The sequence below is a fragment of the Phaseolus vulgaris genome, chromosome 2, assembly GCF_000499845.2.
Source record: "Phaseolus vulgaris cultivar G19833 chromosome 2, P. vulgaris v2.0, whole genome shotgun sequence".
NCBI lineage: Eukaryota > Viridiplantae > Streptophyta > Magnoliopsida > Fabales > Fabaceae > Phaseolus > Phaseolus vulgaris.
In genome coordinates, this window is record NC_023758.2 from 30,293,724 (window position 1) to 30,312,378 (window position 18,655).

The 18,655-nt window shown below is 28.8% G+C and overlaps 1 protein-coding gene across 1 annotated transcript; it reads right to left on the minus strand.

Moving 5' to 3' along the window:
* Nucleotides 1-2,291: 2,291 nt before the first annotated feature.
* On the minus strand, nucleotides 2,292-3,468 carry LOC137811342 (protein PAL OF QUIRKY-like). The gene is made up of 2 exons (XM_068613032.1): nucleotides 3,170-3,468; nucleotides 2,292-3,062 (listed from the first exon to the last, which is right to left on the minus strand). The coding sequence occupies exons 1-2, from the start codon at nucleotides 3,330-3,332 to the stop codon at nucleotides 2,584-2,586; spliced, it is 642 nt and encodes a 213-aa protein (XP_068469133.1). The 5' UTR covers nucleotides 3,333-3,468; the 3' UTR covers nucleotides 2,292-2,583.
* Between the last annotated feature and the right edge of the window lie 15,187 nt (nucleotides 3,469-18,655).

Below are 18,655 nucleotides of genomic sequence, written 5' to 3' on the forward strand. Positions count from 1 at the left end.
CTGTCTCAACTCAAGAGATCCACATCCATCACTCCCTCACTTCCCCGCTCACACGCTTTCTCTTTTATCCTTCCCACTCAATTTTTCATTGCAATTATATAATTTAATATCTCTTTAATACTTACAATCTTTAACATACACATTAGCCTTCTTTTTCGAGTTTTTCATTAATAAATAAACCAATCAATTCATTTCGGGTAATTGGTCATTTTTTCCAAGATTTGAAAAATAGGTACATTTTGAGAAGCTTAGATAATTGGGCAACTTGTACTTCTAAATGTAATTTTAAAATGAAGAAATCATGTTTTCAAGTGTGACTTCATTTTATATATAATAATTTCATTTATTTTGTTCAAAGTCATGTTTGTGTTTTTTTTTTCTTCTAAAAAAAATTGAGGTCGTGCTTCTACGAAGCATGTTTTTATTTATTTTTTTAAATCGTGTTTGTTTAGATGTTTTTGATTTTTTTTTTCTGATTCTTGTTGAAATCGTTTTTGTTAGCATGTTTTATAATTTTTTATTTTTTAAAATCGTGTTTGTTAGTATTTTTATTTTTATTTTTTTAACTCATGTTTCTTAACATATTTTGTGATTTTTTTTTCATAATCAAATAAACAATTATGTTTTATTTCATATGCATGTGAAGTGAAACACCCTAATTCAATTTATGCAATTTCATTTTCAGATGTTTATCAATGTAGGGATATTACTTGGACACATATTTAACTATGCATTTTTTAAAAATGATGCTAAAGTTAGGTTAACATCAAACAAACCATTGGAATCTCTGAAGAAGAGAATTAGGTGGTTGATGTGATTTTTATCTATTTATTTTATAATTAAATAAACAATTATAAAATAAAAACAAACAAATAAAAATCACAAAACTTGCTAAGAAGCACGAGTTCAAAAAAGTTTAAAAAAAACAAAAAAAATTGCTTGATACAATGACTCCACTAAAAATTTAAAAAAAAAAAATCACAAAATATGTCTCCTTGCACAACTTCTAATGAAACAAAACTAGTTTTACTATCTTAACTACTTCTTTATTTTAAAGTCTTGCTTTCAACTGCCACTTCTCCAATAATTTTTTAAAAAATCTACCTATTTCTGCACCAGTTATGTAAAAAAGCCCTGTGGGTGAAATATCTTTCATATCTCTTCCAAAAATAAGAATGCGAGAGGAATCTTCTGTTTGAATGTTACATGTGAGGAGGTCCTTTTATTTCCACTACAAATCTTCTTTCTAAAATCTGCAATCTTTCATTGCTGAAAGGATGAGCCTATTCTTGGTTTTTTTTTATCTTACTTTTCTTTTCTTTTTCCGGAAAAGGGAAATATTCTCATTTTATGTTGTCTCCATCAATTTGTAGTTTTGTACCATATATTCTCACCTTATGAGTTCAAGTTCTTTGAACATGCATGAGCCAGCTGTCAGAGGTGGTTTTAATTTTTCATTAAATAAGCTCATTTTATCTCTTTAAAAATGGAGTCTGGTCCCCCATGCTATCTATGGGTTTCTAACACTGAGTTGTCATCCTTATTCGTGTTCATACGTATCATCATCATGTCGTGTCCCTTGTATAGTCCACACTTCATTGCAGCACTTCCTTTGAATCGGGCCAGAACACCATAACTGAATTTGAACATCAACGTAAGTTACTCAAAAGAAATGAAACATGACAACACAACCATCTATGCAGACAATAGAAGACACTACACTAATTCATCTCAGCCAAATGTAGGTTTTGCATACAAAAAAAAAACTTTATTTCCAATTTTCCAGAACTGTATAAAGATAATTTCATAAGTGTCATTCGAATCAGAATATTTTTTCTCAAAATCAACAAGGGATAAATTGCCAAGCAATTAAATATAAGAATGGTCGATGACAGCTACATTGCCATTAAAGAGCTTAGCCAAATTTATGTAGGGTAAGAGAAACTTACAATTGAAAAGCACCATAAGCCATCATGTACGAGTAAGATTTTCCTCAAATCTTCAGTTAAACCTGCAAGAAGAAATGTCAAAGTATCAATCAATACAAATTCGTAAAAAATTAAAATCTGTAAAAACAAGAAGAAATCAAGTGAAAAAGTTAGTAACGACAGTGGTGACACGGATGGAGCGTAAGACCGTAGTCAAAGTGAATACAGATTAATGGGTCCTTAATGAAATCACAGAACAAAGGAATTAGAACAATTTGACTATGAAATCAACCAGAAAACGAATAAAGGAAGCACGGGAAAAGGAAAAGAACCAACGAACTCACCATCATAGAAAAAGGGAGCGAAACGAAAGAAATTGGAGTGAAATTCATTAATGGGCAATGAAGGATCACAAGCTAAAACCGCAACCCTTGTCTACGATTTTTACAGTACCACTTTACATCACACATATACAGGACTCTTTCCTTTCCGTTCCTTTCCCCGTGTCATTCTCCATCTTCTTTTTTATATCTTCGTTTAATTATGTTCTATATCATCGTAAAAGTACTTTTTTATCATTTTCATTTTATAATAACACCTGCTTCTTTATCTTTGTCCACCCATTTCAGTATTCTTTCGAAACGACACCGTAACGCTATTGCCAGTGGTTCCCGTTGTGGACCAGGTAAACCTGGCCACCGCTCCCGTGGTACCCGTAACGCGGGAGAGGAATATTTCTCCCGGAGGGTTTTGATTTCTCCACTGCGACTCGGTACGCCTGCGCTGGCGACATCTGATGGACGCAACGGTCGACCACCGGCGCCGAAGTTCTGTCACTTCGCCCAGCTCTGCCGGTTTGGCTGCAATACGACGAAGACGACGACGATGATGAGGCCGAGGAGGAAGACAACGATGCCGATTTCGACGGAGAAATGGAAGCGTTGTTCGTAGACCTCGGCGGCGAGAGGAAGGCTCTGATCTTGAGCGACGAAAGGCGGTCGTATTCCTCGATGAGATTGGCGAGATCTTCGTCGGAGGTGATGGAGATGAGAGCATCGAGATCTTCGGAGGGTAATTGGCAGCGAAGGTGCCTCACGGAGGCACCGCAGAGCTCTTCCAGCTTCAGCAGTAGCTCTGCACGACACGCGATTAGGGTTATTCAAAGTATGACGTGTTGGTGAACGGAAAATAGACTAAGTGAGTGAGAGTGCGATTGAGAGAGAGAGAGAGCGAGAACTGACCGGAGAAGGGAATAAAGCGGTCGACGGCGAGGACACGGGTGTGGCCTCCGAGGTAGCGAAGCTTGCCGTCAGGATAACGAGGGAGGATTCTGCCACCGTAACTGCAGAGGAATTTGATGGTGGACTGGGGAGGTTTGGAAGCGGGTTGAGCTGATCTGAACATATTTGGTTCGGGTTCGGGTTCGGAAAAAAAGTGAAGTCCAAATTTGTAGTGTGCGAGGAATAAAGTGGAAAAGAAAAGAAGAGAGCGGTGAGAGAGGGTGAAGGTGCTTTGAAGTTTGGAGAAGCGCCTTCAAGCCTATTCGTGGTCAAATTTGTCCCTTATTTATAGGGATTTTTCTCACTGCGCCACCACCGTGTTCCCTCACTTGCGTATGTTCTTAGCATGCTTCACTTACTTCAATCATTCTCTCAATACTAAACTCATATATATGAGGGCAAATTATTAAAACATATAATAGTACATTCTAAATTCATAACATCAATTATTTTAGGATAAATTATAAAGTTTAAAACTCCATTTGGGGCTAAAGGATTAAATTGAACTAAGCTCAACCACTCAAGTTGTAAAGATAAATATTTTTACTAGTTTTTATACATTTATACATGCTTTATTAAAACATTAAAATAATAAACAATTTCCAAGCCATATAAGTTTAACATTTTATGAATTAAGATTTGAGTCGGATTTATTTAAGTTTAAACTTCAAGAATAAACCCCAACTTTATGCATGGGTTATTTTTAAGTAGGTTCCATTAGATGAAATTATTTTACCACCCCTACTTATAACAAGTGTGTTTAATGTTTTTTTTTTTACAAGATATTCTTAGACACGCAACTGAACAATTGAAAAAATGGTGGTGAGATGAGATGTATCTCGAAGTCAAACATCGTTATCATCCTAGGAATATGACTTGATAATTGTGAAATCTAATAAACACTTTGCCAAAATAAAAGGGTTAGAATTTTTACTTTACTTAAGTAAAAAAACGAATAGGTGGGGAATTGAATACTTTTCTACATTTGCTCTGTTCTTCTTTGATGCAATTTTTTTTTTCCATCCAAATTATTAGTTTTAACTATATTTTAATATTAGTTTTATATATTTAGTTTAAAATTATAAAATTAATTTATAAAATAAAATTTACATTCATTTATTTTTATCTTTAATGTGTGATTCCCTGTTTCGCTGTCGCTATTAGGAGTGCGTTAATATGTTCACATAAAATATGCTATTAGGAGTGCGTGATATTCTGCTCAAACGAAGCAAAACAAAATAAAATGTATTCTTTTCGTTATTTGGTCCCCAGCCTATGCTTACTTTTATCTAACTACATTTCTTTTTCATTTTTAAGTAATTAAGTCATACAAAAGCTTTTAAAAAACACACATGCACGCATCTTTCATCCTTCTTTATTACGTAACACCAGTGAACATCTTCATCCAAAGTGACGATGAATTAAGGGGCAAATATAAAATCAAATACACATAAATACTATTAAATCCGATAGATGTTTATCTTCTTTACTTAACTTAATTTATACCTAATTACATAGAGAACAAACATTAATATTTTACAATGTGTAGAGTAAAGAGTATGGACCCGACGCATGAGATTGTTGTTACTTAATTGGCTCAACTTAATAATAATAGTTTCAATAAGTTACGTTAAAAGTTGGGGGCATGTAGAGAAATGGGTCTAGACCGACTCATGATATGAGAATTAGAATCCTATCTTTAATATAATAGGAAATGTGCGTCATCCTTTATTTATTAGACTTAAGAGTTCATTAAAGGCAGAATCGGACTACTTTATGTAGGATATGATCAATATATATCAAAAGGAACGACAACAAGAAAATTTTATCTTTTACACACTTATCCTAAGCCAATTGGAGAGGTTATAGGGCTAGGTTACATTTCGGTTTACAAAAATGATAATCTCATATTATCTAATAAACAACACAGGAGTATTCTTAACTCATATTTTATATTATACTTACTGGTTGTAGAATATTATTCTCGTCAAACTTAAACCTAATTAAAATAACAAGAGTTTTGTTTTTACAAGAATTTTTTGTTATTAAGATAATATAATGATTTTACTATCTTAAGCGTCGGAGTGCCATCTTAGGAGAAACCCCTCGTTCCCAAAAATTCTTAAAAGAGAAACCATGTTGAACTCATCCAAATTTTCATTCATCTTTGACTAAAACACAATGAAGCATTTATTTATTAGTATTATTATTATAGAAGAAAATATTTACATGGCACACCACAGGAATTGGTTGTTGTCAGAAAGCCAAGTATTTTTTGCAGATAGATTCATAGGTTGAGAGGAAATTAACCGTAAATAATAGAGGATCACAAGAGTTTATATGGTGTAACTGAAAGACCACGTCATGCTTTGTCAAGTCCTATTCAAGCATAGCAATCTGAATGGAACTCATGGGTCCCACATCAAGTTGGTTTCAAGGATAACCTTGATCCGCATATAGGTTCCACTACAAGTCTATTTCTGAAATGGCATAATGTATTTGGACCTCTTCATTCTTCTTAAAAAATAATACATGGTGATTATATTAAAACCTATCCATATCTATTTCTACGTATGATCCTTCATAATAATTTGGATTTCTATGTGATTGGTGCCAAATATGTGTTTTATTAATAAATTTAACTTACATCTTTTATATTTGTTAAAACGGTGTATAACAATTTTTTAATATTTAAAGATAAATCTTCTCTTCATCTCATATATTCTTAATGCACCTCCATATCGTTACATTTGACATTTTTTTTAGCTTGGAGATAATTTTTTTTTTAATTATTTACTTAATTTTGTATTTCATTGATTTTTTTTCTAGATTTTGTGACTTTTAAAAAAATAAAAAGAAAAAAAACGAAAACATAACTATTATCAATATAAATACTACAAAACTTATTTTAATTACCAACATTTATTACTAATTACTACAAATAATCACTACCACTTAAAAATAAGAAGAAGACATTATATTTTATACCATATTCAGAAGGATATTGTAAAAATTAAAAAAAAAACGCATAAAAATATATAAAAATACAGGAAGAATTTTCCTATTTAAATAATATCTCTATTATAAATGAGCATACGATGTACCATTTTAAAATAATTCAAAAAAGTGTAAATATATAAAGAGTGTTAGATCAATATTTTCAATAATAAAGAGTTACTAGGATTAGTAAAAGACGAATCTCGTATCCAATCTAAAAGAAATAAGAAAAATGAATTTAATTTGGTATTTAAAGAATTTGAACTTTACGTTCAGTGTAGCCTGATATTAGTGTATTATGCCTAAAACTTCAAAAATACTGTGGAATACACGTGATTTTTTGAATAAAAGGATATTAAAATTTGTATTTGAGTAAATTTAAATTTAGAATTATATAAATACTCATATTAATGTTTATTTTAAAATAGGGCAATTTTAAATAATTTATATATTATATTTTGTTTGTATAGTTGTAACATCTTTCACCGGAATTGTTCTGTACTTTTCCCTTTTGCTTTTCTGGGGATCTTGTTGCTTTTCTTGTTTTTGAAAGATAATATTTATTTGTGGGCAGACGGATAATATTAATTTTGGAAAATAAAAAAATGTGGCATAATATTTATATTATGAGAAAGGGAAAATTGGAGAAGGGGCTTTGTGGTCCTAGGAGTGCCACATCGTCCTGAATGCAAAATTGGTATTAGCATGAATATATATATATATATATATATATATATATAGTGTTATAATCTGAAGCACTCAATTCTTGAATGAAACGTTGATGATACTTCTTCCCTTAACCAATATCTCTTCATTTTGGTAATTTGAGAATGGATATGAAGATATCTGGTGGTTTCAGCAAATCACTAATTGACACCTGTACAATGGAAGTGGTGGACCAGTACAGAGGATTTTTTTTATAAAAGAAAAATAAAATCTGTTTCATGTTATTCATTTTACGCAATTTTGATTAGTCCCAATAATCATACCTTCCACCATAAAAAAATTTCACATTTTTTAGAAAATTTAAATAGATCGAATCTGAGTGGTATTTATTTTTTAATTTTATTTATTTATTTAGCTAAAGTAATTTAAATTTTATTATTTGGACAAAGAATTTTAACTATCATTAAATACAAAAATCTATTAAAAAATTTAAAATGTTAATGGATAATAATTTTAATTAATCCTCATTGAAGTTAATTTTCAATCAAAATTTACAATATTTTCCCGGTTAAAGTCAATAATTTTTTTTATGAATATTAGTTAAATTATTTTTATTTGATGTTAACTATAATTATTTTAATTGATATTAATTAAGGTTATATTTTTGACACTGTTAACTTGTATTTTTTTTTACATACTTTTCACTTATAAGGTTGACTAAAACAGTTTTCATTCCACATTGGAAACGCAAATTCTAACTATTTTTAGATGAAAAATTGGCATTGATGGCATGCATAGAAAAAGTCTTTATACATGTTGTTGACTAAAAAATAATCATTAAAGTCACCAACTGAAATATAATTTAATTAATATTTATGAATAAAATCTTAAATAATGTTGATTGGAAAATAATTTTAACTTATTCAATGAAAAAATAATTTTAATAATGTTTAAAAGAAAAACAACTATTAACGTCAACCAAAAAGAAATTACTTGCATTGTTTGAAAATGGTTTCATTGTCATTGAAAAATAAACTTACAACTTGAAACTTGGTTAAAGTTGATTGAGAAATACTTTCAAGATCCCAATTTCTTTAACAAAAACACACAAACATTTAAATATTCTATCTAAATCGCTTTAAACCTTCGAAAAATTATACTATAACAACTTTTATATATTGTGGATATATAAAATTTACAATGGTATAATAAACATAACATGTCAGTTAATTATTGCAAAAAACAATTAATTTATAATTAGATGACGGTAAAAAAATTATATTATGACGCAAACTATTTTCTAAAACGTTTTTCTAACAAAAAATTTATTTTATCAGTAAAGATTAAATTAATTATTTTTTATCAGTAAAAAATAAATAAATAAAAGTAGAAAGTTCAGGATGTCCTAATTTTAATTCTAAAATTTATTTTGTCATCAAGTTTTAATTATACACACAAACCAGCACAAAAAGTTTATTAAAAATATTCTTTGGTACAAGGGGAAATGACAACTACCTAACATATAAAACAAATTTGAATAAAAAAATGTATATGACGTCCAAAAGGATAGAACCCCAATTTCAATGATGAGAAACTTCCATAAGTTAGTCATTATTTTAACCTTTTTTTTCTTTTTTTACAACATAAAATTCATGTTTTTTTTTAATATTAACAAAAAGAATATGAGATTCAAAATCATGGAAATTAAAAGAAAAATAATACCATTATTGTGGAATACTTTCATATTATATTTAACCCTCTCCACTCATTATCATAAAAAAAATAAAAAAAATTAGACCAAACATTCTACGAATATGAAAATACATTAGTAACCGTGGTTGGTGGTGACTCATTGTCAAAATGGTCAATCATCGGTTCTTCAGATACTTCATCATTAGTAGCCAGTGTTTTAGAAACATAATGTTTTAGATGTTTAAGACTCTCACGCAAAACTTGGAAAAATATATATTATGACCCTTATCACTATTGAACTCAATTACCAATTCCACGTATTTGCTAGATCATTGTTGGGCTGAACATCAACACCAACAACTAGATCAACTTTAATATGAGGAGTCACCACCTGATATCTTTCGAATATATCAACCATTATGCCTAACACCTTGCATACACTGGACAAAAAAAAAACTTCCTGAAGGGTTCAAGCAAGCTAGGTCAGAATCGACCTGATTGAGATTAGTGAAAGAGGTCGTAAAAGGTTGGGGAGAACAGTTGATTCTCCTTCACCTTCTCCATTTTCTACTTCTTCTTCATGTTAGTTTATATTACTTTTTTTCTTTTTTTTTTCTATCTCTGGTGTGTTTGTCAGAAAAGTTGCATAATTTAGACTAGAAATATAATTTCTATAAATAATTTACAGAAGGGTTAGATTGTAGCTCAGTATATATTGAGCTCATTTTCTCTTAAAAAGAAAAAAAAATGTGCTTAATAGATTTTTTTTTTTAAAAAAGGTTTTTTAGAAATCCTTTCAATTTAAATAGTTTTGAAAGAAAGAATTTGATCTTAAAAATAAGTTAAACTTGGAATTATTTTCTTACCCTTTTTATTATAATCCCAATATTTAAAACACACAGCTTACTAAAAGTTTTAACTTATAAATTATTTTTTAAACATAACAAAATATCAAGTTATAAAAAAATTATAATTTTAAAATTCTTGATTTTATTTTTAACTTTAAAACTATTTTTAAAGAGTACAAAAGTAAGTGAAATGCTACCCCAATATTTCCCTACATACGTCTAACCCTCTCCACATTATTTATCCACAATGATACTCTTTTCACTAAATTATGTATAAAAGTAGGTCTTTTTTTACTTTAATGATGTTTTTATTTTATCATATTATATATATATATATAATCGATAAACATTGTCTAATTTATGGTTGACTCTAATAAGCTTCCATAAACATAAAGACTGATTATGCTTAAAAGTTGTTTTTATGGATAAGTGTGGATATCTAGATAATATATCATAATTGATCCTTTTTTTTTTCACATATCGTTTACTTTGTCATGCATGCGATCGTACGGAACCCCATCATTATAATCAGTTTTTAACTAGAAGGTGCTTTTTAATTAAATGGTTTTATAATTTTTTATAGTATACTTAAAATTTTCAATTTATATTAATTTCACATAGTTAAAAGCTTAAATAATAAAATATGAATAAAATTATTAGTTCTAAATTTTATTATTTTTTATATAAATGTAGATATTTTAATTGAGTTTTTGTAACATCCCTATATTTTTTTCACATCTAAAAATTAAAATCTGTATAAAATATTAAAAAGAAAATATAAACATAATACAAATATGTCCACCACTCTTTTTTAAAAATATTACAAAACATATCTCCCTTCATAAAACTTTAATATCTACATAAAATTAAAACAAATATTCAGATTTTAATTAAAATAATTTCATCATCCAGCTTCTCACTGAGGAGGAGCTCAATCACCTGTAACATCATCGACTCCCGTGTAAATACATCATCATCACACATAAAGAAACAACACACACAAATAACAGGGTAAGCTAGCTATATAAAACAAAATTCTATAAAATTTCAATTTGAAATTAATAAATATAAATCATTAACTTTCATACAAATTCTCAAATCATCAAGTGTCATACAAATTCTCAAATCATCAAGTGTCATACAAATTCTCAAATTTCAAGTGTCTATTAAAATTCAATATTCATCTTTCACATGTCAGACTTCCACTAACTCATATAACATAGACACTTGACTCTACTTCCGGAAGACTCGTGTATTGAAATTAGCATCCAGAGACCTGCACCTGACTGTTGTGAAACCCACACAACCATGCGCATAATTATCTGAATATCTCATCATCTTCATATGACAGGGTAAATTCATATGACCTGAAAGACCAGGTTCTATTTCAAACCCTAGACAAAATCATATGAATCTCCATCAACTCTTACCAACTGAATAACTTCATCTATGTGATTCAATTATATTAGTAGAGTCAGGATCATCTCATTCACAGGACACTCACAAATCAATACACCCTAATAACAATATCAACACGGTATTTTCTTTCCTGAAAATACTATGTCTTGATCACACTTTCACATCATTGCACACTTCATTTAACACATCAATACACCATACAATCATAACATATAATTTAAACTTTCTAACAATCCAAATATATCCAATAAGTTATTTAATAATAGTAATCCAAAATAAACTATGCTAAAATAATAATAATAATAATAGTAATATCCATATATGTATACAAAATTTTGGATTGATCGAAAATATTTTAGGTTGATCTAAATGACACCAGAGGGCACCAGAAATTTTGGATTGATCGAAAGTATTTTAGGTTGATCTCATTGACACCAGAGAGCACCAGAAATTTTGGATTGATCGAAAATATTTTAGGTTGATCTAAATTACACCAGAGAGTACCCAGGAAATTTGGATTGATCGAAAACAATTTAATTTGATCTAAATCACACCAGAAAGCACACTTGAAATAACAAAGTCCATTATATAGCTGAAAATTTCTCTCAATCCACACCAAACAATCCAATACTCAACAACATTAAAATTGTATAACAACAACCATATATCAAATTTCACATTTAAATCTCAATCAATTTCTAATATATTTAAAACAAACAATCCTAAAAGAAAGTTTTAGACTGGTGACCACGTCACCCCCCTCATCTAGATCTTCTAGCCTGGTGTTCTATTAGAAGTTAAGACTAGCTTCCCTTTTCAAAATTTGACTCAAAGAGAAGAGCAAAAATGAACTTACTCTAGCAGAGATTCTGATGGGGCAGTCTTGTAGTACTCACTGCCAGGAGTCTGATGGTGGACCCTAATCGATGAATGAGGAAGTCAGAATCTTAGAGAGAAGGGAGAGGAAAGGAAAAAAACTTTCTAGAGAGATGGTGATTCTTTTTAAAATGAAACCTGAATAACATAATTTCTATTTATATGCTCTTTTAAATTTAATAATAAAATATTCAGGTGTCATTTTCATTTTACCACTTTTACTCGAAGACTATTTTTCTAAATCCTTACCCTTTTTATTAAAATAATTTGTTTTATGTTTTATATTTTCAATTGAATTCGTGTTGTTTAATTTATTCGTCAATTTAAAAGATCTAATTGTTCTATTGTATTCTTATTACTTAAGTGTCTTTATATAAAAGATAAATAAAAAAATAGTTTTATTAAATTTTAAATATTTTATAAATTTGAATATTTTTAATTGTATCTTTATTAAATATTTCTGTTCTATTGAATTTTTAAAATATTTATATTTTTTAATTGAGTTGGTGTACCGTTTAATTTTGTAGTCTTCAGCACAACATGAAAAACTTGGACAATAAAAAAAATAAAGTTTTAGAATCCTATTTATCTTTACCAAATAATATTGATATGAGTCCTCAAATAGTTTATTTGATTTTTATTTTAATATTTATTTTATAAAAAAAACAATATTGTTTTTTATAAAGATAATTAGAGTTTCAGATATTGTCTTTTACAGTATTTTGTTTGATAGTGCTAAATGAATGTAACACCTCGTAGTTAGATAACCTAAATGTTACATCATAACTAAATGTATATGTAAATATATCATTTAAATCCTCATTAAATAATATTATAAAAAGACATCCTTCTTTCTATAGATTTTTAAATATATACGTATGTCAAAAATTAAGACTCAGGAATGAAATATGAAAACTTCATATGCTTACGGAGGAGTCTTGTAACCTGCAACATCCTATGTTCTTATGTAATACACGATTATCAAAAATTGAAAACAACCACAAACAAGAAAAACAAGGTAAGCTGGAGATATTTAAAACTTTCAATATACCTCTATATTCAAATAGTTCAATCACAAACACAAGAATCACCACACTTCATCCATTCCAATATACTAAAACAGTAAAGTATCTACAAATACCTCATGTTCAACATCACTCATGCCAAGAATCAATTGATATTCACACATATACAATTGACTCTACTTCCAAAAGACTCCTGCATTGATTTAAGGTTTAAACTCAAGATTTGCATTTGTCATAATATCTCTACTATGATATCTCTTCACACAAACTTTATGTACATATGAATATCTAAATCAATTCACCTCATGTGACATGGTTAATCCATATGACCTATTAGACCAATTATTTTTCAAACTGCATACTCAATTATAAGAACCTCATTTTACTCTCACCGTCTGATAGTCTTGATATATATGATTTCAATATACCACTGAGTCATGATATCTCTTTTTACACGTATCTCTAATCAATACACACTTTATCAATCTCAACACGATATCTTCTTTATTGAAAATACTATATCTCGATCACATCTCCAGATGATTCATAGTTTAGCTCACACACCAATATACTACTAGTCAATCACAAAAAAAAAAAATTAGATTTTTAACACAATTCAAAATTATAAAAAAAAATCACCACACATAAGAAAACATGTTAACCTACAAAATTTCATGTTAAGATAGGAAACACATGGGAATGAAATTCTTAGAGATATATTACACAAAATTATTTAAAAATATAAAACACAAAATACCAATCTTAGCATTAATAAATCTAATTATATTATAATTTAAAAAATATAAATTATTTTTTATAATTAAGAATTATTTTCAAAATTAATTACTTAAAAGTAAAAAAAAATGTAATAATAAGTCCGAAAACCCAACCTTCTCATGAATAAAAAGAATTTTAAAAAAAGAAAAAGAAAAGTTGGCTTAGAAATGGGGGTTGGAGGAACCAGCTTCTCATGCGGTGAAAGTGTGAAATAGAGAAAAGAAAAATATAACATGTTAGAAAATATTGCAAGAGGAGTGTGGCAACGAAGGAAAATAACCTAGAAAATATAATTTATTTTCTTGTGACGTTATTAAGTTATGAATTTTTGAGTATATAAACAAATAATGCCACAAGAAGATAGGTTCCAATGCTTAACATGCATTGTCTAAAGTTGTATTTTGTCTTATCATTGATCGATGGTTTCAACCACAAATTTAATATGTTAAACTTAATATCTTTAATCAAATTAAATCTAAATTAAATCTAAATTTTAAATTTTAAACTTTAAATTCTAATCTCTAAACTTAGGTATTAGGTATTCAACCGATTAACTCCCGTTTTAACATACCAAAATTTGTAGCAGAGCAGAATTGTGTTAAATTAAATTCTTTAAAAATAGGTAAAAGTCTACCAAAATTAGAAATAATAAGTTAAACATTAAATTTAACTTGCAATAATGTAATTAGCACTACTAATTAAATGGGTTTTCTGGACTACCCTAGTCATGTAGGTTAGAAATGAAAATTAAATGACATTAATTTCATTTCACTTTGTCATTTTCATTCAATTAATTGTAGATGATGATAATGATGAGGAGGAGGTGATTACTTTCATCCCATAAACTCCCACAGATGCTCATGGGGTCTACACTGTTACGTTCTCTCACTCTCTCCCAATTTTTTATTTTATTTTATTTTCAAACGCATAATGCTTGCTATACAGATAATTTGGAAATAAAAGTGCCCTTTATTTAGAAATAATAGTTTTTATATTTCAAAATGTTAAAATTTTAAAATATTCTAGAAAATACGACTAACTTTTTAATACTTTGGATGAAAAATTATCAAAATGGTAAAATTGTAATTTCAGATTATTTTTTTCTGAAACTTAATTTTTATGGATTTTTTTTGTAAAGATAAAACATTTGCACGGTTCGAAATAGTAATATTTATTTATTTTGTAGTTATAAAGAATATGGAAACTTAACAACACTTTTTATCATTTTAAAAATTCACCCCACAGCTTACAGGTGACTTTACTAGAAAACACACATAATTCTTGTGAATATTTTTGTAATTAGAATATTAGTACATTAAAATATTCATATTTGTATACTTTTTTTAAAATCTTATAATCTCATTTTAAAGTTTTTTTAAGGGATGTCAATCCATAACAAACACACAACACCTTAAAATAATTGTTGCCTCATTCTTTTTCCTAAAATTTGACTTGGAGTATTTTCAAATTTTGTAAATTTAAAGTGTTTTTATAAAAAGAAAATATTTTAAAAACTATAAAATAAATGTATAGTAATAAAGGGGAAATGTGTGAACAGTGACAAAACTTGATTAAAGATTTTAGAAAAAAATCAAAAAGACTTTAAAGAGTCAACATATAATTATATATATATATATTGATTTTTTTTTTACTTTAAAAAAATTTGTTACATTTATACATATGTTGAAGTAGACTAAACTGTGCCTAATATCAATCAATTGATCTTTAGAGAAAAATTATTATTCGGATAAAAGTGCAATTTATGTGTATAAAATTGAAAGCAATTTACCCTATTATAAATAATAGTGCAACTAAGCCTTCAAAAACTAAATAAATGATGTTTAATTAAAAATCTTTAAAACTAATAATTAATTACACATGAGAAGCCTCAGTATTCACTTGACACTTGTTGTGATGCTGATGGAGAAATGAACCTCTACTGTTACAATTTCCTCATCCTCACATATTTCATACCAGCATATCCCACACACACTGAAAAAAAGAATGTTTCAGACTCAGACACAGTGACATAAATTATATTGAAAAACTTTAAAGTATTATATATATATATTCTGGAGAGTTGCTGGAATATACTTGGATCTTCCTTTTGCACCACAGATATGGGGAGCTGCAATCAGAAAAGAATTCAAAATCTTGGAGTGGGATATGGATACACGCACAACTCAGACATAGGATTTTAAATATTGTTTATATTTTTAAAATTAAAATTGAGTTATTTTATTAATACATATTAATATTTAGTAAATTATTTTATTATGTATATTATCAAAATAAAAGTGTAATCGAGTTTAGAGTGTGTATTTGTAATTGCGCCTATGATATGGGCTGTGTGATGGTCTTGGCCACACCCCTGTGGTTGGGTTCCTCGATGACAATGATTGAACTTCGTGTCATGTGAATTGTGATCAACTTGAAAGAATGAAGGAAGATAATTTAATTTAGTTTATGAGTGGAAATAAATTATTTAGAGAAAAGGTGGTCCAATGAAATTTGTCACATGCATACCATATCTCTCTTTCTATGATTGGCTTTGCTGAGTCTATATACTTGTATCTATCTTTATATGATTGCTTTTCTTGCCCTTCACAATTTCTAAGCAATGAGTTTTTATGTTATAACATGAGAGCATGGCCCTCCAAATTTTCAAAAATTATACATATGGCCCCTCCATTTTTTTAACATTTTTAAAAATTATATATTGAGTAGAAAATTATTTTTATGAAGGATTAAAAATAAATAAATATAATTTAGAAAAAAGCAAATATAAATATGTAAATATTGATAATATCAATTTTTTTAAAGGTTCCTTTGTTGATTTGTAAACCATCACTTAATATTTGAAACATATTAAATTAGTTAGTTTTATAGAGTTAAATTATATTTAAAGTTTTAGAGTTATTTTCAATTATTGAATTATTTATAAATATATAATTTTATATCTGAATTGATAATTTTATGAGATATGCATGTGTTATGAGATTTCATAGTTTATATAGTATATAAACGAGTACAAATCCAATTTTATAAATAAATTGATTTTGTAATTAAGGTTAAGTTAAACTTAAAAATTTATTTATTAAGATAAATGAAACCATTTTCTCTTTAGGAAGTTGCTCTTAATCTCTTTTCTTTCTTGAATGTGTGTATTATATATTTATTTTAATGGAAGTGCATGCAATCTAGATGGAAAACATCAACATTCAATGTTTGTTCTTTTTACTTCACCTCTTGTCAATGTCAACTGAGTTAGATGTATGGTTTCGTATAACCTACACATAGATACATGTATGATGTATCAGAAATACATTAAATGTAATAAGTATCATATCTAAAAATTATAAAAGTTCACAAAGTATAAAAAATATATAAATGTAAAATTTAAAAATTAAAATTAAAAGTGTACTTGAGAAACTCACAGTAATCCTATTTGAGTGATTTTTACGAGCATACCAATACAATTAGCACTTGAGAAACTCTCCATGCATTTAATATTTTTGGCAGACTTTTGTGTTAGAATTTCAAAGATGGTTACATTCATCTACGAGATTTATTTATAAATTATTAAATGTTCTATTCTCTAATCGCGATGTAGAATCTTTTTATTTTCTATCGTTCAAGGTTTGTTTTAGTCTACATCAGTTTTCGGCGTAATAATAAAATATTTTGTAAAAAAATGATATTTCATATGAGAAATTATGAGTAATGAAGAAGATAAACGAGATGAACCACATTATACCGAAGACAAAAGATGTACTGTTTGAATATAACATGTGATGGTAACTAGAAACTACTTTTGGTCTCTAATATTAACCCATAGTATTTTGATGTTCAAATATCATTTTCCATTCTTAATTTAAAATACATGCATATGAAATTAACTTGGTATCAAAGTCACCATCAAACATGGAATGGAGACTATTACACAATAGGTTGGGTAGCCACAGCAATCCCACATGAGGACAACATAAAAGTTAACCAATATTATTGAGATGTCAATAGTCACGTCACGTACATAATATTTTCTCAAAGGTAAACCAAAAACAACAGAAAAAGAAAAACACATTTTAGATTGCATCAATACACACGTTATTTATATCCTCTAGCATATAATCCTATGCCTAGTCCACCAAAGATCCAATGTATAAATTAGCAACATTAAAAAATGGTAAGCCTGCATAACACCTGACAGCAATAGCAATAGAAGTTGTAAAAGAGGAGCCATAAAAATATCATGGAGAGAGCTCTTGCACTCTAGAAAGGCTGGGTTGCCATCCCAAACTACAATATGATCTTCCTTTAGGAAGAGGTGGAGAAAATGGTTTCTTCACTTTTATTCCTTTTTTTCTTGAATAGTTAGCTGACATAATCTTTGCAACATAAAAATCCTTTGCAAAGCAATGAACTTCCTCCACATCCCCTCCACACAGAGACACATTCATCTCTGCATCCACTTTCTTTCCTCCTTGCCCATTTGCCTCTTTGACTTCATCATTCTCAAGGAATTTGCATTCACTGGGAGATAGAGTTATCCTTGTGTTCATCACATCATGGCCTGCTACCACATTTTTGTCATTCTCTTTTGGTTTGTGTCCTCTAAGAGACCTAATGATGTTTGGTTCCAATGTTACCACCCCATTGGTTTTGGCTTGCTGATGACGTTTACGCTTCAGTTTCTCCACATTTTTACATGAGATTGTGACATACTTGTGACCAAGCAGCAAATGCTCTTCAGGCCTTAGCACTGAGTGATGAGGAGCCGTGAAAACTTGTGCTCTTGCAACACACATTCCGGGGTACTTAATCATCAACTCAGATGCTGGAAATGCATGATGATATGTCTCTTGTTGTCCACCCTGATGAACTATCCTCACATATGGATCCTTTGTTTGCAAACCATCCTCAGGGAATGTCTTGGTTCCTCTCACTTTGTTCTTTCTTGGATTTTTATCAATGTTCTCCACTAGGCCAAATGAGTGCCCAACACGCTTCAGCATAGCGTGGTGCAACTGAAAATTGTGCAGTCAAAATGTTTCATCCTCGCCACAATAGATGGAACTATATTATGGCTTGGATGAATGAGAATAAGTGAAATACCCCTTAAATATTATATATTATTGGCGATTTTT